The sequence below is a fragment of the Takifugu rubripes genome, chromosome 9, assembly GCF_901000725.2.
Source record: "Takifugu rubripes chromosome 9, fTakRub1.2, whole genome shotgun sequence".
Taxonomy (NCBI): Eukaryota; Metazoa; Chordata; class Actinopteri; order Tetraodontiformes; family Tetraodontidae; genus Takifugu; species Takifugu rubripes.
The window spans coordinates 11,333,102-11,356,166 of record NC_042293.1 but is presented as its reverse complement, the minus strand read 5'-3'; the positions used below and the strand labels follow the sequence as shown (position 1 = coordinate 11,356,166).

Below are 23,065 nucleotides of genomic sequence, written 5' to 3'. Positions count from 1 at the left end.
AGCTGCAGTGTTTGGAAGGAAAGCAGCTGCAGTCGTGCGTATGTGTCTGGGGATTTCTGCAACCACATGAACACAATATTTTGACAACCCATCTAAAGCTACACACATCCCTGTTTCTTAACATTGAACAATGCATTGAGTTTCATTAAATCACAAGTATTAAAGACAATAAGACAGGAAATAGCTAAAAATCTTTCCTTATGTAAGCTGCAAGGAGGAGAGAGTTTTGTTGAGAGCATTTTGCTTCTTGAAATGCGAATGTTAATAATCACCAGTGTTTATTAACTACTGCATTGGTAATCTGTTCTTTATTCTACACTATCAGATGTTCTCTATTACAACATAATCAGGGCATATGAACAAAGGTTTAAAAAAGGTCATATTTCACAGCAGTAATGGCTTTCTACATGAAAAGAGTACAGACACGTCTCCAGGTTTATTTAATAAACACTAACTTAAAACACACATTCCACATTTACAGTGGAACAGAAACATTTTGTGCAAATAGTCACATGTAGAAAACTATAATGTTCAAGAGCACCTCTGATTACTACAACTGTGAAGTTAATAACATTCAGCAGTTCAATATAAATATATTACTAAAACTGTGAAGATTAAGTTATTTTAAGTCCATATAAAGAGGCCGTCTATTTGTATGTTTTTAACCCAGCAGTCTTTATACATAGAAGGCAGTTTGAGGAAATTTACTAATCTGCTACTTTGAACATAAACACCTGCAAAGTTCATTTGAATGGAACATGGTAAAAGACAGTGTTGTCCAAAATAACTTTGATGATTATATAAGCAGCAGCTTTATTGTTTACCGATATGTGAAGTAAATAACAATGATCAGCTTGTTAACTACGGTGTTATGCTGGGAAACTTTGCCTCCTGGAATTCACGTGGATGTTACTTTGACACAGCACCCTCCCAAACAAGAGTCTACTCCTGTGTACTAAAGCCACTCCCAATGTCACTGCCCCTCCCCTAGCAGTATAATGTGATCCACAACACCACAAACACTGTTCAGAAGTGTCTCGATGAACATGGCATGCTATGAACGGATCTGATGTGGCCTTGAAACTCCTAACTGTACATACATGGGATGCAACGGAAACATGAACAGAACGGAGGCCCATCCCTCTGCCACACTGGACCCAAGGGATCCACTGACATGCCCATCACAGGTACGTCTGCCACAGGGCTTACAAACAGGTCATACTATGATGGTGGAATGGGAAACTAGTATGCACTTTTCTTTGCTTGTTGAATAACTGCATGATCAGTTTTATACATCAAGGTGGGCCATTAAGAAATTATTTTGCATCAAGTACCCAAGTTGAAAATGATACTAAAATAAAAGTTAATGGGATAGGGATACTTTAACTAGCTAATCTGTTTTGTTTTGGTCCGTGTTCCTTATTTTATCTTTCCTGCAGACTAGATAATAAAGTATCTGTGCCTAATGCTTGTAGAATAATTGTGGACATAGGTTTTTGTAGATGATTGTGGGTTATTTCAATACTGACTTACTTATCAAAAATTACTTCTGTCTTAATAAACTGAAAAACTGCATCATGGAAGATATGACTGATAAGCAATGAAGATACGTATAAAGTTTGTAAACAATTGTTTGCAAGCTAGACAAGTACAGGCACACCATAAAATCGCAAATAATAAACTCAAATACGTGATCTGGGTACACATTTATTAAGTCTTTTAAAGATTTTGAATATAATTACTTTGTCCAGGAAAGCTTATTTCGTTAAACAACAGTATTGGGATATCTGGAAGTACTTTTTTATTTTTTTAACGACGTGTGTTTACGTTACCGATGTTTGGGATTTACAAAGTGTCCCCAAACGCACCACGGCACGTACGCAACCATAAGGTAGGCATCTGAGACTCGTGATTGGACAAGGGATTGTCAGTTCTACAGCACGTGTGTAAAGGTGAACCAATCAGATTCCTCGTTGTTGTCCGGTGCACCGGTTCGCCGGTCTGTTTGCAGCTGGGTTCAGGGAAGCTACTGGCGAAGGTAGCATCGGTGGTACTATGGACCTCAGGGACAATGTCGAGACAGGAGAAGCGGAAAGCCACCCGGAGTTTTTTTACCTCCCGATCCCGGATGAAGCACCGTGTAAGAGGGAGCAGGAGAAACTGTCAGGAGTCGTCAAAAACCTTCACAGAAAACTGCGCAGGAAATATAAAGAGGGTAAGCGGCTTCATTGGGCCCCTGCGATCCGCTGAACCTGCAGCCTTGTGGCTAACACTTAATAGCTGTAAAATTCCAAATCAAGAATTGCTGTTTTTGCATTTCGAGTGTTTCCAGAGGAGATGACATTATCCGTGTTGGCAATAACGTTGTCCGTGTTGACGAACTAGCTTTTGAGGTAGACTGAAACAGTTATCCGCTAATTTGTTTTGGCAAGCAGGGCCATAAAGCGACCTATGAATCACATAACATACTTAAAATAATAAGGGTATTTATAAAACGCTAGTGTACAAACTTAGTATCGATTACTAAAACGAGCGTGACCTCACAGCAAAGACAACAGTGGATCTCTTGGAATGCAGTCATCTCTTTGTTGCTACGATGAACAAAAATATAAACGCAACTCTGTTTTGTTTTGCTTCCATTTTTCACGAGCAGAACTCGAAGATGTAAGACTGTTCTATGTGCACATTAAGCCTCTTTCTCTTAAATATTGTTCAGAAATCTTTCGAGATTCAGATAGTGAGCACTTCTCCTTTGCAGAGATGATTCATCCATCTAAGTGGAATAGCATATCAAGACGCTGATCAGACAGCATGATTATTGCACAGGTGATCCTTAAGCTGCCCCCAATTAACGGCCACTTTAAAATGTGCAGTTTTCCTATATGCTGTGGGGGTGGGGAAGTCTGGCCACCATTTGCCTCACACAGTGCAACACAGGTCTTTCCTATAGAGTTCCTTGATCCAGTTGTGGCCTTTTGAGTCATGGTCCACTCCTTTTGGATGGCTGTGCAAATTTGCTGTGTATTGGTACAAATGGGAAGAACTGGAACACGCTGTCGAAAGAGAGCATCTCAAACATGCCCAGCGGGTGACATGTCTGGTGAGCATGCTGGCCACGCAAGAACTGGGACACTTTCAACTCCCTTGCAGCATTATTATGCTGCAACATGAGGTGATGAACAGCACAACAGTGGGTCTCAGCGTCTCGCCATGGTATCGTTGTGAGTTCAAAAGGCCATCAATAAAATACACTTGTTTTCATTGGCCTTAACATGTGCCTGCCCATACCATAACCCCACGGTCACCACGGGCCACTTGATCCACAATGCTGACATCAGCAAACTGCTCACCCACGCAACTGCTATCCGCCTAGTAAAGTGAAGACCGGGATTCCTCCATGAAGAGAACACCTGCATAGTCCCAGAAGCCATCAAATGTGATGTGTCATGTGAAAGTGCGTCAAGCCGACACCAGCAAGCATAGTAGATTCCCTGAGATGGTTTTTGACAGATTGTGCAGAAATTCTGTGGATATGTAAACCGATTGTTGCAGCAGCTGTCTGGGTGGCTGGTCTCAGATGGTCTTGGAGGTGAAGCCACTGGATGCGGAGGTCCTGGAATGTGGTTACATGTTGTCTGGGCTTCTGAAGCTGGGTGGATGTACTGGCAAATTCTCTGAAACCCCTTTGGAGATGGCTTAGACAGAGAGATGAACATTCAATTTGTAGGCAAGTTGTCTGTTGCATCTTTGTGCAATAATGGTGCTCTTTAATCAGCTTCTTCAAATGCCACACATGTGAGGTGGATGGAGAGGTGCTCAAGGACACAGTAAGTTTTAAAAAAAAAAGTTTAAAACAAGTTAAAAGTTTATTCTCCCTCAGTTAAAGGTCAGCGCGTGGCTCCAAGCAAAAATATCAAGACCGCATTTAAACTCTCCACATTTTATACTCTCAATGCTCCACTTATTTTTTCATGTTTAAACAAACACAAACAAAAGCACTTAATAAAACTTAAAACCCTGAAGACTATTTGGTAGACTATTGATGCATACAAGACTTATTCAGATGCTCTCTGCTGTGTCAATGTGGGTATTTGCATTATATGAAATGGGAAGTTTGGAAAAACCCTTCCACAAGACTCACTGACATCTGACGTCTAAATGTCAGACTTTCAGGCCTTTCAACATCTTAATTGTCAGAACAGTAAAAACAAAACCATTTCATTTCACAGCAGTGATGGAGGGATTGAAGTTCTGAAAATATAAAACAGGAAGGGTGAGGTTAAAATTGCTGACTGGGAAATTTTGACAAAACTGGAATTAAAAAATATGCAACATTCTCACATTTGCTTTATTGGCTTGAACAAATAGGCAAAAGCTCGAGTTAAAACCTGTAGATTAATGTGATTTTTGGAAGTAGAATATTTAATATTGTGATGTTTTATAATATCTGGACTCAAATCTAGGTCTGCTTCATGTAAAAGTGTAAAACATTTATAGATGTTCTACTTTAAACAATATCTTGTTACATTTTAAACAATGTTGGATCACGCTGAAGTCAGAAACCATGCCAAAAAGGACAGCGACCCCTTTGTGGTGGCTGGAGCAGCATCTCATGAGGAGCTAATAAGTAAAGTATGATCTTGTAGGTTTGGCATTTAAGATGTGGTCATGTGTACTGTGTACTGCTGCCATTTGTTGTGTTTTTTTAAAGAAAAAAACGGATGTTTTCCTCTTGCGGTCATGGGATCGAACGTTGCTGTGTTGGCCCACGCTACAGGCTGTAAATGTCTGACAAATGTGGCAAAAGGATTTTTTTCTGGCAAAATGAACTGTGAGAGGAGGAATTATAGAGACAGTTCTACTTTTGTGCCAACAGAGACCTGTGAAAATCAAGAGTAAAACATGATTATAGTGGAATAAGCACTAAACTCTTCAAAATGATCATTTTAATGTTGGTTTCCTCCCCATATAGTGGGTGACTTTGACAAGATCTGGCGTGAGCACTGCGAGGATGAACAGACACTGAGTGAATATGCCCTGGCCATGAAGAACCTTGCTGACAACCATTGGACAAAAAAATATGAAGGAGAAGGCCGGATCGAATGGTGCCGCAGGTACAAATCGTCCTGTCTTTTAGTGCTCTCACCTGATGGTATAATATGACTCACCTAAAACTGCTTTTATAGCATTTGAATGTCAGTTTCACAGTCATGTTTTTATATACAGCGTGTGCCAGGAATACTTTTTGGATGGTGGGATGAAGAGAATGTTAGAAAAGGATGAGAAAAGTGCCAATCTGGCAATGGGTGTGACAGCGCTACCTGCGACTCCACTGCCATACAGCGCCATCCGCAGGTAAGCCTGAGCTGTTTCCAGCTGTTATCGATTGCCAAGGACAGTGGATGTATTAACTAAAACATGGTGGATGTTGTAAGACAGAGAGATGTAGTTTGGTGAGTAAGCCACTGACATGTGTCCTTCCTTCATGTTTGTGTTGTAGCTCGCTCTCGCAGCTGGGCAAAATTCGCCTTCTCGATGTGGGGAGCTGCTTCAACCCTTTCCTGAAGTTTGACGAGTTCCTTACAGTTGGCATTGACATTGTGCCTGCAGTTGAGGTATGAGTGCGATTCAAGTCCTTGTTGACGTGATTAAAATTTACAGGGTTTTCCTGTCTGTCGGCTCGATGCTGCCGTTACAGAGCAGAGCAGAGAACGTGAAACGAAACGACTCACACGGAAGTGTCTGTTTTGTGGTTAAACAAATTCAGCAGAAAGCAAAGTGAAACATACTTTGTGATCTGCAACTAGAACACCGCAGTCTTGGACTTAGGAATGAACAGAGTGCCCCAATGTGTGAAAACAGCTAAGTGTTTGGCTATTTTCTTTTCTTTTCTTTTAATTTTCAGAGTGTTTACAAGTGTGACTTCCTCAACCTTCAGCTTCAGCAGCCGCTTCAGCTTGCAGGCGATGCAGTGGAGGCCTTCCTGCGCCAGCTGCACAACCCCATCGACTCCCTGCCCGCCCAGCTTTTCCATGTGGTGGTCTTCTCCCTGCTCCTGTCCTACTTTCCCTCACCATACCAGCGCTGGATCTGTTGTAAGAAGGCCCATGAGCTGCTGGAGCTGCACGGCCTGCTGCTCATCATCACGCCCGACTCTTCCCACCAGAACCGCCACGCCTTAATGATGCGTAGCTGGAGGGTGGCAGTGGAGTCGCTGGGCTTTAAGCGCTACAAATACGTCAAGTATTCTCACATGCATCTCATCGCCTTCCGCAAGGTGTGTCTGGCCACCACCAGTGACCTGGTGTCACGCAACTACCCTGAGATGCTCTATATCCCACAGGACTTCAACTCCAATGAGGAGGAAGAGTGCGCTGATGTGCCCTTGCAGGTTCGTTCTGAGTTTGAGGATGACCAGTTGGCTTGGGGCTTCACGGAGCTGCCTGACAATGATTCTGATTCTGGGGAGAGCCAGGGCAGCTCGGTGCCTGGCTTCCATGAGCTGGAAGACCCGATCCTGCTTCAGAGCTAGAGCTTCTCTCTGCCTAACTGTCACCTCCCCCTCAACTGCTGTGCTGCCAAATTTAACCTGCTGCATTCTTCTCTCTTGTCCTCCCTGTCCTCAAAATGCAGTTTGCACAGTGTGAAAGAGAAGTTTACAGATTATTTTCTCCATACAACCATGCCCCTCTGAGAGTGCGCACACACACACACACGCACATACATACACATACACATGTATACAAATGAGGAGACATGCAGCACAGACAAAGATTGATATATTTTCATAAATATATGGGTTTTTTAAGAGTTGGAAAGTGAATGCCTGTAAGAAATCTGAACTCCCTTGACCCCCCTCCCTGCCAATCTTCCAATCAGCTCTTAACAGCAAAAGCCAGCTTTACATTCTGTACTCACTCTCTGTTTAAATAAGCTAGTATTACAGGCTGCTTAGTTTAAAAAATACTTAGACAGTAAAACAAGCAGTGTGATGGAGGCATTTGATTGCACTGGAGGGACTTGGATGGAAGGAGCGGACTGGATATGCTTGCTCCTAACAGTCATGCAGCTAGGTTTTTCTGAAAATTCTTGATGTGCATTAAGTATTCCAAGACAAAAACAAAAAAAAAAGTTTTGCGATATGTATTCTCAACAGTCGAGACATTGGTGTTGTCCAGCATTCATTGTGGCACTGCCATTTTAGCTTGGCAACCCCTGAATGATGTGTATCTTTTTACGAGAAAGTGGTATTTGTGGCATTTTAGACTATTTCTGAACCATACAGTAGGATTGCTCAGTTTACTAATGTGAAACTTTCACTGTTGATTTTTTTTTTTTTAACAAGGTACAAGTAAACAAGGTTTGATCCCCCCCTCTTTTTCCTGTTCTTACATATTACAATAGGATTATCTGAGATTACACTTGCGTCCTCAACCTGAGAAAAAGTACAACACTGCTCATCAGTAATCCACAGTAAATTAATGGTACGGCATTTTTTCAACTTTGATATGTGGAAAACAACACAAGTGACCTGCCTTCAGATCCATGTTTCTCACATTTCCAACAAAACAAAAAAATAATAAGCACCTTAACAGAAGAAATTTGCACTAATTTACTGTTTCGTCATAATGAGCTTCTGAAACGGTGGGGGAAAAAACCATATAGTTTAGCAATAGCAGAAGAGACCAGATCAGAAGATGCGTTCTAAGGGGGAGATTTGAACCTAAAACACTAAAAGATAAAGTGTTTGTGTTGTTTTTGCCTGTCTGTGAATAGGCTAAATGTGTGTTTGGGACTGTTTGTGTGCATGAAGGAATGAGTGCTGGTTTTTTTTGTGTTTATTTTTTATTTTTTTGAAAATCAGTGGCACCCAAAGGGTGTCACACAATATTTTAGTATGACGACAGGTTTACAACTGATACGATGGGCCTGTTTAAGGTACCAGTGAGTCTTAGGTGCCTTTCTTTTCAAATGTACTATCATTCACCTGGAATAAATTTAGTTCTCATCCTCAATTTAACAAAAAGATACCAAACATTTTCACATCCAACTGTCCGGGTCTCCTCGAGCCACAGTGATGGCTGATCGATGAGCTTCTCCAGTGTTAACGTAATGCAATGTGGTGTTACTCTTCTGATATCATGTCCCACCTAATACACGTTCCTCTGCTGATTTTACCCTAAATTTCAACAAAGTAAAACAACCTTTCACAGTGCTCTACATATTCATACTGACAAGAAGAGTGTTTTCTGATTTATTTGTCTGTCTTCCAGTGTTTCTTTTGATTCATTTGCATGAGACGGTTCATTGTCATTATCAACAATGCAGAACAATGTGTGCTTCTAGTATGGTTGTATTTCTCTTTTATAAATGAATGTAAGCCAAAGGTGTCTGTGTCTCTTTTTTGAGTGCTTGAAAACCACCAGAATGGGCATAATTTATCTGAAACATACACCACACGTTATGCATAACACAGATTTGATTACACGAATGATGTTTGGTAAAAGAGCTTTTCATGGCCATTAACAGGAATAACAGTCAGTTAGTATAAAAGAACACTTATAGGACGTATGGGTGACATTTGTCGCACCTTTTTAAATCAAGTACAACATTAAAAAGTTGCTGACACGTACGTTTATTATATTAAAATGATAATACGTTGGTTTGTTTCAGTTGCTAAATGTTTGCTATTTTGAGTCAATGGAACGCCAGTAAAATCAAGTTTGTCCTGCTGCGGTTTCCGTAGTTTCAATCGCTAAACATGGCTTCTGTCAACAGACAGCAAACACATTTCTTAAGTTTTATAAAGGGGAAATGTCTCCGTGCGACATTGGACTGACAACGTCATGGCGCGGCCGTTGTTTTTTTTTAATCCAACGGGACTTCTAATGAACTAAACACCATCGTCGTAAGGATGTATAGGTTAATCTCGGTGATCCGTAGCAGTTAGGCATCGCTAGTAGCTAAAGCTAACCGCTTTCAACAGGTTAGCTAGCTAAACTTTCAGAAGTTTTGTTATTAGAATTTTTATCATCTAAACGGGGGACAAGCAGACTGTAACTGGTTAAAGTTTTCCGTTTTTTTAAAATTTTGAGTATCGACCAAGTCATCCATACAACATGTGTCGTTTTCTACGCTACTGTGTCAGCCACTGCCTGCATGCGGCAATGACCCGACTGGAGGAGGTCAATGACGAAGTGAGCGGGTGGTCTTCTGTCCGGTGGTTGGGCTACCTGTCCGGTCTCAACTTGCTGGTCGCTCTCTGTTTGGGGCTTTATGTTCGTTGGGAGAAGACAGCGGAGACGGTCCTTCTGGTCATTTTCGTTCTGGCCCTGATTTTCTTTGGAGTAGCATGTCTGGTGTATTACTACTTCAACATGGAGAGGCTCAGCCTCAGACTTCTACACCCGTGGTTCGGATTTATGCTCGGGCTTCTGTGTTTCCTCAACAGTCCTGCGCTGGAGGGCGACGTAAAGGAGCGTGCATCGAACTGTCTGCTGTTGTCCAGTGTGGTCCTGAGGACGCTCTGGGCTCTGCTCGACCGCCTGTTTGGATGCACCAGGTACCGCCCGGCTTTCCTCACCACGGCCGAGCGTCTGGAACTGGTGGGTTTTGCCACCGCCAGCACAGTCCTGCCGATCCAGAAATCCCTGAGCGTGATGGTGTTGGTGGTGGCGCTGGCCACCCTCATCGTTGCCCTCCGGATGAAGGCTTTCCTGGCTCTCCACAACCTGGTCTGCTTCGCTGTCATCACGGAGGGGCTGTTCTTCCCATCCCTGAACATCAGCACCAACCCGTTTGCCCTGGCCTGCTTTTTCAGCCAGCTCATCTGCGACCCCCTGTTGGATGTCTACTTCAGTGGACTCTCTGTAACCGAGCGCTGGCAGCCATTTCTCCTGTGGCGGGGTCTCTGGCGCCGCCTGTCCCTTCTGCCCCTGCTTGCGGTGCAGGTGACCTTCGTCGTACTAGCTGCCCACAAGCTCACGGACAAGGAGCAGCAGTTGCTCATAATGGTTCCAAGCTTTGTGGTGTGCATGCTCTTCTGGGCCATCTGGCATATGGTGTTTGTCATCTCGGTGTGGGGCTTTCACTCCAAACTTAGCGAGTGCCAGAGAGTGTGCTCCTTGCAGCTGTCCATGCACAGCAGACTGGACAAGATAATGGCCTCAAAGGGGATGCGGCATTTCTGCCTCATCTCTGAACGCCTGGTAAAATTCACACTGCTGTCAACCGTTGCTGTAGCTGCTCTCTGTTGGCAGGTAAGAACACACCGTTCACCTTGAATACATCCACTGAAGGTCACAGGCCACCACGATAGATTTTAATGAAGTTAAAGATGACAACCATATGTGCCTGAAATCCAAATAGGGCTCAATTAAATAAATATTTAAGTTTGAACAAATAACACATTAGAGAATCACTCCCACGTACACGTGTGATTGTCACCACTCACATGCGTATTCTTCAGTCCTCCAGCAGCGTCTTTATGAGTGTCTTTCTACTCATCCTGCCTCTGGAGTCTTTATTCCACGGACTATTCTATGAGCTCGGGAGCACTCTGGGAGGAACCAGTGTGGGTTATGCAGTTGTTATTCCCACCAACTACTGCAGGTAGTGTCCACCACATCTGATATTAAACTAAAGGACGCGAGGGACACCTTACATAGATTAACCTGTCCTCTCTGACTTTTAGCCCTGATGGACAACCCATGCTGCTGCCTCCGGACCAGGTGCAGGAGCTGAACAGACGCTCTACGGGAATGCTGAACAACGTGCAGCGCTTCTTCGCCTACCACATTATCGAGGCTTTTGGCTGCGACTACTCCACCAGTGGGGTGACCCTGGAGGCTCTGCAGGCCAAGATCAAATCATTCCTGGAGCTTCGGACAACAGACGGGCCTCGCCACGACACCTACGTGATCTTCTTCAGTGGCCACACTCACCGTTCCGGTGAATGGGCGCTCGCAGGTAAGACGAGTATCCGACCTTGGATAAAACCTAAATATTGTAACTAATGGTGATGACAGAAATCACACCTGTTTGGCTGTTCATCATCAGGAGGCGACACTCTTCGTCTTGACCAAATCTTGGGGTGGTGGAAGGAAAAGAACAGCAGCATCTGCTCGCGCCTGATCGTGGTGCTCGACTGTGAAAACTCGTTGCCGTGGGTGAACGGTGTAAAGAAGGCAGAAGGCCTGTATGTAGCTGTGCAGGGAGCGACATTTGCCAAAGTGACGGACGTGGAGGATCAGGACCCCCCACAGCTCGGAGACTTCACTGCTCAGTGGGTGGAGTACAACTGCAACCCCAACAGTGCCATCCAGTGGTGTGAGAGGGGCAGGGCGGTTTCTGCAGTCTACGGCGTCTCCGAGCACTGGAGCGACTACACGCTGCACCTTCCAACAGGAAGTGATCTCACTGACCACTGGAGGATGTACTTCCCTCGGATCACCTACCCGGTGATACGGTTGGCGCTGGGGTGCGGCAGTTCGAACGAGCTGTGGCTCTGCGATGCGTGCCTGCGATTCTTTAGAAGAGTCAAACTCAACTGGTTTCCACCAGCAGTACTGGACACCGGCCAAGGCTTCAAACTGGTTAGATCGTAGAAACGGGGATAAGGGCTGTTTTCATTTCAGAAACTCATCTTTCGACTCTGAAAATAGGCAGCTGTTGGATTGTAAGGCCTCAGATTGATATCGTTAGTTACTGGGGGGGAAATGTGATCAATGAGTTACTGAAAGTTGGTTTTCTAATGTTTTATATGAATGGAGGATTTTTCAATATTTGTAAAAGCTTTGATTTAAAGATTTTGGTGTCCTCTTCAGACATCTATATTGATAAAAAATGAGCACAGAAAGTTTTGCACATGATCACATTGAGTTGAATAATCAACTTGTGCCTTTTATTCACTGCAAATTACTAAGGTTTTAGACCAAAGAGACTATAAGATACATTCACACAAGGATCTTGGGCATCAGGAGCTTTATGCAACTGTTTTCCTGACTGTTCTGTCCCTTTTGGGGTTGTGTTGGTGGGGGCTGGGTGTGGTGCTCTGGGGCACCTTCTCTGGGCTTGGTTGTGGATGGGGCATGTTCTGGTTGGGCCAGGGCACATTCCATGGTTTGTCCACACTGGGGCTTGAACCAGGAGCTTTTGCTTCTGAGCCCTGTCCCCAACAGACTGAGCTACAACCACCCACCACTTTTCTAAAATGTTTACACTCCAGAACATATCGCTTGAACCTGTTTTTTATATTATTTTATTCACTCCTGCTGCTTCACCAAGTCCAGAAACCTTGTCATTAACCTAAACTGAAAATGCACCGGCAGAGGTTTTTATAAATGTCATATTCACCTTTTTAATAAACCCCAACAATCAAATTGAACATGTCCTCCTGGAACTGGATGGCAGTCCAGAGGGCTCTGTGATGATTGGTGAAACTATGCAATAAAGGGAGACTTTAATCATCAATCTGTTCATCTAACAAACAATCTGCCTCACATGTTTCCTAGTTTTAATATAACAACTTATAGTTGTTTTTTTAAACTAAATAGCAAAAGTATGAAAGGACAGAAATGTGTTTCTGCTACACTAAAATTTAATTTACTTAGTAAATTGGATACAGTTGGCCTGAACACTGGAATCTTTATTTCTATATTGGTCTTATGTAATGAACACAATGAAACCCTTTTGTTGGTGCAAGATGGGATGCTTCATGACTGCATTCCCTTTTTGCTACTTCTTTCTTTAGGATATGAAAATCTTATTTTATTCAGGCTTTCTCTTTATTTTAATGAAATATTTATAAAATTGTATGGTACAGCAGCATTTCATTTTGAATGATTTTTCACACGTTCACATTTACACCATCCAGGTGGAAAATGGCTTTTATAGCAAGATGTAAATCGTTTTAAGACACTGGGAACATTGTCGCCCTCATGTGGCAACAATTGACACTACATCGAAAAAGGGGATTCACAGACTAATCCTCTCCTCCCCCCCAAAAATAGTTTAGTTCCTGAATGGATCCCCGTCCCACATCTTAAGACATTCATGGAGAAACATACAAGACCCACTAAATTTTAATTTAAGTAATTGCATAGGTACACAACGCTCAAAATATTTAAAGGAACAGTTTGTTTCTTTAATTACTTAAGCAGTGTGCCGACTTTGACATTTCCATTTAATTTTTGGGGATTTCAATTTCAAAGATGCCCTTGAAGGCATCGGTCTATCAGTGAGTAACATTTAGTGTTAGCAGAGACATGAACTGAGCTCAGTTTCTGAGCAGCCGTCCTCCTGAGCGGCAGATTATACATTCACAAGAGATTCACGACAGACACATCGGCCAAGACTGCAACAGAAAATTCTGGAGACAGAGCCACAGATACCTTCTAACCTGCAACATTAACCACCAAAATATTTAAAAAATTGATTCACACTTGCTTCTCTGACGACCTAATAGATCAAAACCTAATACTAATGGACACTTGACATCCAGAACCTTTTTTTCCTGCCAAAATAATGACTTGATTATCTAATTAGTGGTTTGTGTTGACAACAAAACAATGAAAATACAACCTTCTACCCAACAATGACCAAAGACAGGTTTCCCTCATTTAATTCCTCCTTAATAACAGTTTTCCTTAATTTCCAAACTTATTTGGTTTTAATGGAGCAACAGTCCCCATGGCTTTGGATACATACTTAAATTGAAATGAAATGGAATTTCCATGAGACAAAAAAGGCTGTGGTTGAAGCTCAGAAGACTTTAGGTGGCGTCTCTGGCTTTAATGAGAATCAAGCTTTGGTTTGTTGCATGTGCAGAAGAAGTTTGGTGCTTTTTTCCCCCAAATGAAACACTCAACTTCCAGTACAGTTTCCCCTCAAGAGCCAGTGTTTCCACTTTAAGCCAATCAGTTTAAATGCAAAAGAAATTAAATACAAAAAATTTTTGGCAAAGAAAGGAATCCTAACTTGATGTAGTCGCTGTTACCTGATGAAACGCCACTTGAGCCCAGATGTATTTACATTGAACTCCTCTGACAGAAACATGGTCATGATCACTGTGGTATGTGAGTATGTATGTCTTCATACAGGGAGCACAGCTTCCTGGAACAGTGATTGTCATGGATGTGTTCACCTCAAAGCTGCAAATTTTCCCCATTTTACAAAAAGAACCTTTTTATACACCCTTGAAAACAATACTCTGCTCTCATTATCTCATCTCCATTATCAGTAGTTCAATACCTAGAATATAGTACATCTTTTATATGTTGAACATAGATTCAGTTCTTTCAAGAACAAACCTAGAAGGATCTGTCAGACTGACAAAGAATCCTCAAAGTTCTTGTAAGAAGCCTGAAGTACACACAAAAATCAGATAATATCTCTCATACAGCATGAAAAGGATGGATGAGGACCTTTAGACCATCCTGACCAGTAGCCCCTAAAACCTCAAACATGCATAGCGCTGAATGGCCAAAGATGTGGACATTTCAACTAACCCAGCACCGATGTGTCCAATAACTTAAGATCCGTTTTAAACTGCTGCATGGCAATAATGTGGCCAAAATCCCAAGATTCTGCTGAAAATGTATCACTGCTTCATAACGGTGTGAGTGACTGAAGGATGAAGGCCCGAGCATTATGATAGCCACAACGTCTGATTCTCATTTCGCTTTGTCACAAGCTGTCAATCAATTGTCATGTTTTGAACCCTGGCCACTTATTTTCCCCACCAGAATACATCTCAATGGTTTGAGCTTATTCTTTTTTAAACACCAGTCTTATAACTCCCGTTAACTCCCTGCAGCAGTCCTAAGACAACACATGTGAAAATCCTCTTTCATGACTCATTACATTCATGTAGGCACAGATCCATGTACACGTGTGTCCTGACCCTCACAATTATTCTTCAGTCTTTCTATTTTCCCCATTAACCCTTACACTCTGCTGCCAACAAACCAGTTAGGACTCAGTCTTCTCTCAGGACTTCCTCTGACGTACTGTCTCCGAGCTGCCGTTCAGCTTGCTCCGCCCAGAAGGGGTGACTGTGTTGCCGTTGCCCAGAGGACGGTCTCCAGGGACTTCCTGTTTACGCCGGCGGGTTTCTTTGTAGCGTAGTGTAATGTCCCTGAAAACAAGACAGAGACGCTACTGACAAAAGAAAATATGATGATACGTGCTCATCAAAACCAAAAACCCTCCATTAAAACACCCCATCACAGAAAGAAAAAGACTGTTGCGCTCCGGTGAGGGAGGGATGATGGTGGAGGCCCCAAGAAGGGAAATATGAAAGCTTAATGACATGCTGTAGCATGCCTACGCTTAACTCTGCTGTCCTGATCCCTGACCCACCCTGCTCCCTCAAATCAACACTTACCGAAAAAAGAACCGCCACACAGTCCAGAAGACGATGAGGATGAGTCCTAAAAACCAGCACTGCATGATGAAGAAGGGGATTGGCAGCGTGATGGTGTGGGGGTCATACTTGACCACGATGAGGAATTCAGTCACTGTGATTGCAGCCACCAGCCACGCCTGTTGTCCAAACTTCTTGTAAAACTTCCTGCGCGACAGATGAAAAATGGTGATTGTGTTTGCTACAGCTGCTGCTCATGCTGATTCTGTGACCCCCCCCCCCCCCACCACCACCAGCAGATGTGTTCAACTTATATCCCAAACAAGAACTCACGGGTCATCCATGAAGTCGTAGATTTCCCTCATGGCGACGCCTCCGACGTTCACGAAAAAGACGAGCCGTAGGAGCACCAGGTAGTGTTCTGGAGGCATCCACAGCACAAACTTCAGGTAGAAGGTGTTGAGCTCTGCCAGAAGGAACTGCGAAGAGAGGAAATAAATAAATGCTATTCCTATTTGGGCATCCTTTTAAACACATTAGGATGGTTAGCGTGATCACTCATTCTTACCATAAAGATGATCCCTAAGACGGCGAGCCAGCGGCGGACAGTTGATGCTGGCTTCCACTCAAACTTCACCCAGCTGTATGGAGTGAACTGGAATGCTATACGTTTAATCTTCCCCCTGAGGGAAGATGTCAGAGATTCGGGTCATACTGAAAATAGACGTTTATCTTACACGCTAATGTTGGTTCCTACGTATGTCATTAAAAACCACACAGGCCTAACTTTTTAAATAGAAATGAGATTTTATAGTTGTTTTTACTGCATATGGTGAATCTATGTAGATGTTTTAGTCATACTTGTATGTAGGAATGTTCCACAGTCCCTGCCATTGGTAGGGCTTCATTGACAACCAGGCCAGGGTCTTCATACCGCAGTAGATGCCCAGGCCGTTACATACCAACACATCCATGATCCACTGGAGGGAGAGGAGTGGTTTTTCATGTTTACCAACATCTCAAACTAAACTGCCAACGTAAATCAAACAGCTTCCTGCACTTATAGACCCTCAGTATCCGGATGTGACAAAATTGCAGGACTTCCTCAAATGGAAGACATTGCTCAACACTGTTCTTTATCAGTAGCTGTGCAGTATTGTTCACTATTTCCACAACTATTCTGGGCCATGACTGGGCACCCTTGACCAACCCTCCTGTCGTCACATCAACTATGCTGCAATGGCACTAAAATAAGTCTGCTGGTTTTGAGGAAACGTGATTATTTGAACATAATAACTTTATTCACAAGAGTAACTTTTGGACGTACATGATCCCACCAGCACTCCGAGAAGTTGGGTAACTGGTGTTCAAGGCTGTATTCCAGGAACTCAAACATGACACTGATTATCATGCACATCCACCAATCCCGGATCATCAGTGTCTGAGAGGGGGAAAAGGAGAAAAATGGAACAAATACAGTGAGTGGGTGGAGAGGGAGTGCAGAGGGTGGAGGTCAGCGAAATACCAGTGAAGGCAATTCAAGATGTTTCAGTTCGGTGTGTGTGTGTGTGTGTGTGCGTGCGTGCGTGTGTGTGTGAGAGAGAGACATGTGAAGAAATCACCTACAAACAGGTTAATATGTACTGATGTGTTGAACCATATTTGAATGATACTTAAATGAGACCAACCTTGATATACCACCCGAGGAAATGAGCTGGAACAAAACCATCCATCTTATCCTGTAGACGAAAAAACAAAGTTGCACTCAAAAAAACAAACAAAAAAACTCATTACAAAGATTTGGACATTCACCAGGAAAAACGCAACAGTTGCTTTTCCTGCAGTCAAAAGTCATGTGTTCAAATAAATCAGTCCAGTCTCATGACTGGCTCTGACCCTTGACCTACTTGTCCCTTCACTGTTGCGCCTCGATTCTACAGTTTCCGTAACTTATTAAATTTGTGCTCTCGCGTGAACTACTTTGAGAAAATGTTCCAGAGGTTTTTTAAAAAATGGTCCAATAAAAATGTCAGAACTTGATTAAAGACCTAATTAATCTCCAAAATGTGAGCGTGTGCATTGAAGCAGTGAGGAATCCAAAGAAAAGAGTGATAAAGACTGAGAGCATGAAGGGTGAAAGAGGGAAGAATGGACAAAAAGGCAAGTTCAGATATGTTGACTTAGAAGCATCAAACCAGCTGAAAGGAAAAGATCAACTGTCCCACCCAGATATTGTGGAAGGGGTCGGTGGCATTTCCTGGGTCGTATATGAGGCAGTTTCCTCCATAGTCACGCTCTGGGAGGGCGACCCCGAGCTTGGGGTCAATGTATTTCATGAACTGTCGTCCATCGTGCACCGTCTGGATTGGATCAGAGTGTACAACACTTGTTTACTTCTTCACACATACTGAGACTTTGACAGAACATAAACAATGTCTTTATGAATCGTGCATGATCGTGCATGATCGTGCACTTCAGGCCATTGAAGGACTTTATCAGCACACTAACCTGGAACAGGATAAAGATGAGGAACAGCTCGTACACGACGCTGACACAAAGCCAAAACCTCCAGTAAGCTACCGAGAGAGAAAAGTCAGCATTAGTGACACTGTCAAAATAAAATGTCTTAAAATAAACACGTTAAGCATTTATTTCTACAATCAGCAAAGAAAATGAACGCTTTCTTGTGCCACAGTAACGGCTGTGTTGGCGCTCAGAACAGAGTGTAACTTCAGTCACATGCATTTATTTAGCGCAGTGGCTCACAACTATATTTACTTCTTCTTGTTAACGCAATCGTGAAGTGATACGTGGATGATACTGCTGAATCACCGTCCAGGGTCTTCAGCTCAAACAAAAAAAACAGTCCAACAGAACTGCATCAAGGTGCCTGGCAACTCAACCGACCTGTCTGGTTGAGCAGGTCAGGGAGGTTGACACACACTCAGTACACAAACGCTAACAAATGCCCCTTGTTTCCCAGCCACAATTGTCGGAAGAAAAAGCAACAACTGCCCAAATTCTTGCCTCCCCACCTGACAGAGCCACAGCATTCAGTGTGACCTCAATAGCAGGTTTGAATCACTTCCTATCCGTGTCACGTTTAACTGATGTTGCGATTCAACAAGAATTAATGCTGTCAGGTTTCCTTTTCAATTCATATTAAAGGATTAGTATTGTAATGCACTCTTAAGTTTTCTTTTGGAAACCTAAAAATCCTAATCTGATGATCTTACCTGGATGTGGTCTTGTGAAGGGTCCATCTTTGGCCTGGGTTACTCCAAAACAGAGGAACACTAGGATGCTTGCCACAATCCCCCTACACAACCACAAATACCAACAGAAGTCATTTTAGCTCAGTTGACCCATCAAAAAAGTCCAAATCCATGTGTTTTCTGTCATCTCTGTGCAAGTAAACATGGATCAAAACAATGGAAACACATCAGCGACAATAACATTTACGTTACTTTCATTTCTATATTTTCAGACACTAGGAATTAGTAAGACCCCCCCCCCCCCGACCTAATTCAAAAGTGTTCAGAACAGCAGTGTAAGTGATGTAAAGACACTGTGGATGCAGATAGTGATACTATGTAATGTGGAGAAAGCCTCTGGCTAGGTTAAAAGCTTTCTACTTGGCACCAGGACGAAGACTGAGTCGGACTTTGCCAGCTTCAGCAAATCCTGCTAAGACCTGCCCAACTGTACCTCACAAACACCAACATGAGCACACAGCACTCCCTGGCCTCATTTATACAACATTTTACTAGACAAGTGAAGTAATAAGTAGTAGTAAGAACAACCCAGGTATTTCAAAAAAATAAAGGCATGCTGGTGTTCTGCGTGTAATAAGATCAATGAAAATGGAGCTAGGAGCCTGAAGAGATTCAACAAATTTGCAATTGCAGTTCTGCAGCCTACGAGTGCTTACTGACCTTTTGGTGTTATATGTTGTGTCCTGCGGGGTCTCTTCCAACAGCGTGACGTAGACCAGAGCACAGGTCAGAATGAACAACACCGTCAACGTGTGTGCCCGCCTGCAGAGAATGAACAACATAAAGATCGCAGCATTCACCTAATAAAACCCCAAAATGTAGTAAAAGCCACTGGAGTTTTGAACATCTGAAAGTGCAATAACACACCATGATTTAATCCAAGGATGGGTTGGTACGACATCCCACATGAACAAAATCGCACAGAAGGAAGACATTTGAAAGGCGGCTTTTATTACAAAAACAGAAATGCAGGATAAAATCAATTACTCAAAGATTCTGTTTGGTTATCTTCTTTTTGATATGCCCACGCTCTAAGTTTGTAGCGAACCTTGATCATATCAGAGAATTTTATCTTGCTTCAAAAGGCAAAGATGTGGTAAAAATCTTCAATTTCACAAGCATATAATACCGAGTGTCTTCTAAAGTCCCTGGAATTGAATATAAAACACAAGGAATTACTTCAACATAACTAATTCAGCTACTGAATTTAATTTGAAACCTTCCCCCCAACAGAGCAGGATCAGTACACACACAACTCATTTTTAAGTAATGAGGAAAACAGGCAAACCTGACCCAGAAGATCCACCACTAGTGTGAGAGACTGGGATAGCAACATTAAATCAAAGCTTTTCTAATGAAGTTTTAGATGTGACACTACTCCATTTGCTAAAACAACAGCCTTTTAAGGATCTGGTAGGGAAATTTCAAACATTAAAGTTAGGGAATAATTGGTGTCATCTCCATTGTATGCTAATTGCATTCTCAGCTGAATCAGCATCAGCTTGCCCGGGAACCAACCTGACGGCTCAGTCACAGAATTTCCAGTTCCAGCTCCTCTAACCTGTTTGGCAGGAGATCTAGAGGAGGGTTTCACAACTCCCTGTCTTGACAACAACAAGACACCAGTGGGAATGAAATGACACACCGGAAATATCAGCCTGGCGCACCTGAGGGAAAGCTTAGAACGCCATTGAGTCTCAGATGGGCTGAGCGGCCTGGTAAGGCAGATCCCACTTAAAGGCAATCCAAGGAACAATTAGATCAAACAGAAATAGACTGTTGACCTGTTGACAGTGAGGCTAAAGCAGCTCAGACCAGGACAATTTAGGAAAAAAACAATCCCGACAGTAACATTGTCAAGTCATTTGACAATGACATTTAATAACGTGGATCCTCTTCTATCCTCACAGAAACAAAAGGCTATACTAGCAACACATCACCCTACCAGTCAACAACCTAGTTACATTTCTACCCATTAACCCTTTTTGAGACACAGCACAAACTGGTCTCTTATCTGACCTTAAAGGAATTTTAACACTAGTTGCAGACGTTCCGTAGAAACTCCCAAAAAACTGCAGGAAACTTGGGAGGTACAATGAAACAAGTATATTTAGGTGTCCATTGATGCCAGGTCTGCCACAATTCCTGGAGCAATGGCCTGAAGAGTCACGGCAGAGCCAGATCACACAGAAGAATGCCACTTTTCAAGCCTGACCTCATGCCCTTGCATTACAACATGTGCATGTTATCACACCGGTATACAAAGGTCACCTGCACTGTTTAGATATCTTTACATTGAACATGCCATTGCACAAACTCTGCACATGAATAGACTATGCAATGAAAAGCACGTGTTTAGTCTCAATGGCATTTTGTTGAGAAAGACTTTGATTCATCTTACACAATGTAGTAGAATTAATCGGATATTTCAAACAATTTTACAGTATTTGTAGATCACATCAGCTTGTGTTCAGACGTCCTTGAAACCCATTATGCAATCTATTACCAGTCTCTCATCCAAAACACAGACTAGATTTTTTATACTCTGATAAAAGCTGTAGATCTCACCTCACATATCAGTACCTGCACAAGTGGGAGGCACTCACCAGAAGAAAGTGTTGGTTCCGTCGTCGTAGACCTCGCACTCCGTGTTTTTCCTGTGCAGGTTCTCCCTGGAGCTCTGCTTCAGCACCCCGGCTCTCATGTTGCTACTCGCGGACTCGACTGGGCCGTCGATGACGTGCTCGGCGGCGGAAAAGGCGGTGGCGCATTTACCGGTGACGTTAATCGCGGCCACGCTGCTTCTTTTCGACTCGGGCTTGGTCATGGCTTTCCCAGCCATCCACCCCTGAGTGCTGTCAGTCGGTGCTGTGCGGCTGGATTTATCTGTCTCGGCTCCCGTCTACCGTCATCCGCGTCAGCCCCACCCAAGTGACCGTCAGCATCCTGCGGTGGTCGAAGGAAACTTACGTTAACGTGGCCCCGATAGAAAGGAGACAAACCCCGACAAACACGGACTGTTGATGTTGGTGGAGTCCGATTAAAAAAACATGTAGAAGAGTATAAACCTGGTTTCTAAAACGACACAGCGTGGTTGTTGCTCAACACGCGTGGTCACAGGGGTGTTTTTACTGTTTCCATTCCACTGTGAGGTTATGGAATAAGGAATTAAAGCGATGCTAACGCTAGCTCATCTATAAGAGGAGCGAACATTTTGACTAAATGCGTTAGCTAATTGCAGCAGGCTACTTCTGACAATTTGACCTTGTCTTAACATTAACATTTAACATAAAACGTTCCCATTTATCCAAACCATCGCTCCGTGACACAAGGCAGCGTTTTTTCCGCACTGAGGAATCTCTTTGAAATAGTCCTTACGCGCACAGGAGAAAGTTTCCTTACATTTAAAACGACACTTACCAGGTAATTTGATGGGATTAAAGCCTGAAGGATGAGGCAAGCACATGCTAACGCTACATCACTAGTGCAACCACTGAAAAGCAGGCTTGTCCTAGCAATAATCAATTTAGCGCCAACATGGGTCACATAACATCAGCAGGTTGACACAAACACAGTTACAACACAAAAACAGTCCACGCCATTGATAATGTAATTCTGTTTCAGCTCCAGAGCGAACAATCATGCGTCAGACATAGTAGAGGCGGAATGTGTTCAGTGTCATTTGACAGTAGCAACATCACTGTATCCTACTAAACCCTTTCATAATAAAACTCTTTTTTACAAGGTTTTCCTACTAGAAACCTTTATTTTGAAACAAGAATCTTTTATCGGAAGTAATACAGCGGCCATCTTGTACAGCAACGTCTAGTTTTGGTGAATACCTCCTGTTTGTGCCTTCATAGGTGATAAACTGATCAAAATTTAAAATTCTCGCACATACAACATAAATGCACTTTATGCTTTAACGTTATATTTAAAAGTTTCAAAAGCTTGCCCATTCTTCTATTAAACAAAACAACACGCGCTGATATGTCGTCACTTCCGTTCAGTACAAACTAATATATTTTTTAAAGAAACAGAGAAACGTATATCTTCCTTTTAATCTTTTAAAAATGGCATCCAATATCTCACAATATAACTCTATTAACCCTTAAAGGACTGATCTTTCAGAAGTTATTCCCTCAAAGTAAACGTTAATGTCATAAATCTGACATGGCATTCACATGATCTCTTTCCTTTACAAACCTGATAGGCACACTTCATGTACTACATGTTTACTTTGTTCTCAAATTGTTTATGAAGGGAAGGATTATAACCATGGCAAAAGTTTCTGACACAGTGCTTTGCTGCATAAAACTTCAGTTAAAAAAAGATCACTCTTTTGATTCCTGAGTTTTATATGAGGTTGTCCTAAAAATCAACAGCATACGGCAATTGTGAGATCAGAGATGAAGAAAAAAAATGT

General features: G+C 42.7%; 3 protein-coding genes across 4 annotated transcripts; 2 read left to right on the top strand and 1 right to left on the bottom strand.

Annotated features, from left to right (window-relative positions):
- The first annotated feature begins 1,012 nt into the window (after window positions 1-1,012).
- On the top strand, window positions 1,013-8,386 carry samtor (S-adenosylmethionine sensor upstream of mTORC1). Of its 2 annotated transcripts, XM_003967479.3 has the most exons (6): window positions 1,013-1,187; window positions 2,012-2,215; window positions 4,973-5,114; window positions 5,227-5,355; window positions 5,501-5,615; window positions 5,906-8,386. In XM_003967479.3, exons 1-6 carry the CDS (start codon window positions 1,106-1,108, stop codon window positions 6,530-6,532), a joined length of 1,299 nt encoding a protein of 432 aa, XP_003967528.1. In that variant the 5' UTR covers window positions 1,013-1,105; the 3' UTR covers window positions 6,533-8,386. The 2 variants fall into 2 exon arrangements, with proteins under 2 accessions (XP_003967528.1, XP_011605740.1); XM_011607438.2 differs by lacking the exon at window positions 2,012-2,215.
- Window positions 8,387-8,723: 337 nt separating this feature from the next.
- LOC101069901 (transmembrane protein 168-like) lies at window positions 8,724-12,484 on the top strand. The gene is made up of 4 exons (XM_003967478.3): window positions 8,724-10,259; window positions 10,469-10,611; window positions 10,694-10,968; window positions 11,059-12,484. Exons 1-4 carry the CDS (start codon window positions 9,120-9,122, stop codon window positions 11,604-11,606), a joined length of 2,106 nt encoding a protein of 701 aa, XP_003967527.2. The 5' UTR covers window positions 8,724-9,119; the 3' UTR covers window positions 11,607-12,484.
- A 290-nt stretch (window positions 12,485-12,774) lies between these two features.
- Window positions 12,775-22,334, bottom strand: ptdss2 (phosphatidylserine synthase 2). The gene is made up of 13 exons (XM_003967607.3): window positions 22,060-22,334; window positions 21,246-21,585; window positions 19,300-19,401; window positions 18,601-18,683; window positions 17,873-17,940; window positions 17,590-17,724; window positions 17,053-17,103; window positions 16,692-16,805; window positions 16,226-16,344; window positions 15,933-16,047; window positions 15,698-15,843; window positions 15,386-15,571; window positions 12,775-15,136 (listed from the first exon to the last, which is right to left on the bottom strand). The coding sequence occupies exons 2-13, from the start codon at window positions 21,479-21,481 to the stop codon at window positions 14,989-14,991; spliced, it is 1,503 nt and encodes a 500-aa protein (XP_003967656.1). The 5' UTR covers window positions 21,482-21,585; window positions 22,060-22,334; the 3' UTR covers window positions 12,775-14,988.
- Between the last annotated feature and the right edge of the window lie 731 nt (window positions 22,335-23,065).

Coding starts and splice junctions, on each gene's coding strand:
- LOC101069901 (XM_003967478.3), top strand. CDS start 9,120: ATGTGTCGTTTTCTACGCTACTGTGTCAGCCACTGCCTGCATGCGGCA. Junction 10,260..10,468: donor TAGCTGCTCTCTGTTGGCAG/GTAAGAACACAC, acceptor CGTATTCTTCAG/TCCTCCAGCAGCGTCTTTAT. Junction 10,969..11,058: donor CGGTGAATGGGCGCTCGCAG/GTAAGACGAGTA, acceptor GTTCATCATCAG/GAGGCGACACTCTTCGTCTT.
- ptdss2 (XM_003967607.3), bottom strand. CDS start 21,481: ATGGCTGGGAAAGCCATGACCAAGCCCGAGTCGAAAAGAAGCAGCGTG. Junction 19,402..21,245: donor GGAACCAACACTTTCTTCTG/GTGAGTGCCTCC, acceptor CATTCTCTGCAG/GCGGGCACACACGTTGACGG. Junction 15,137..15,385: donor GTGTGGCGGTTCTTTTTTCG/GTAAGTGTTGAT, acceptor TCTTGTTTTCAG/GGACATTACACTACGCTACA.
- samtor (XM_003967479.3), top strand. CDS start 1,106: ATGCAACGGAAACATGAACAGAACGGAGGCCCATCCCTCTGCCACACT. Junction 5,115..5,226: donor CGGATCGAATGGTGCCGCAG/GTACAAATCGTC, acceptor TTTTATATACAG/CGTGTGCCAGGAATACTTTT. Junction 5,356..5,500: donor CCATACAGCGCCATCCGCAG/GTAAGCCTGAGC, acceptor TTTGTGTTGTAG/CTCGCTCTCGCAGCTGGGCA.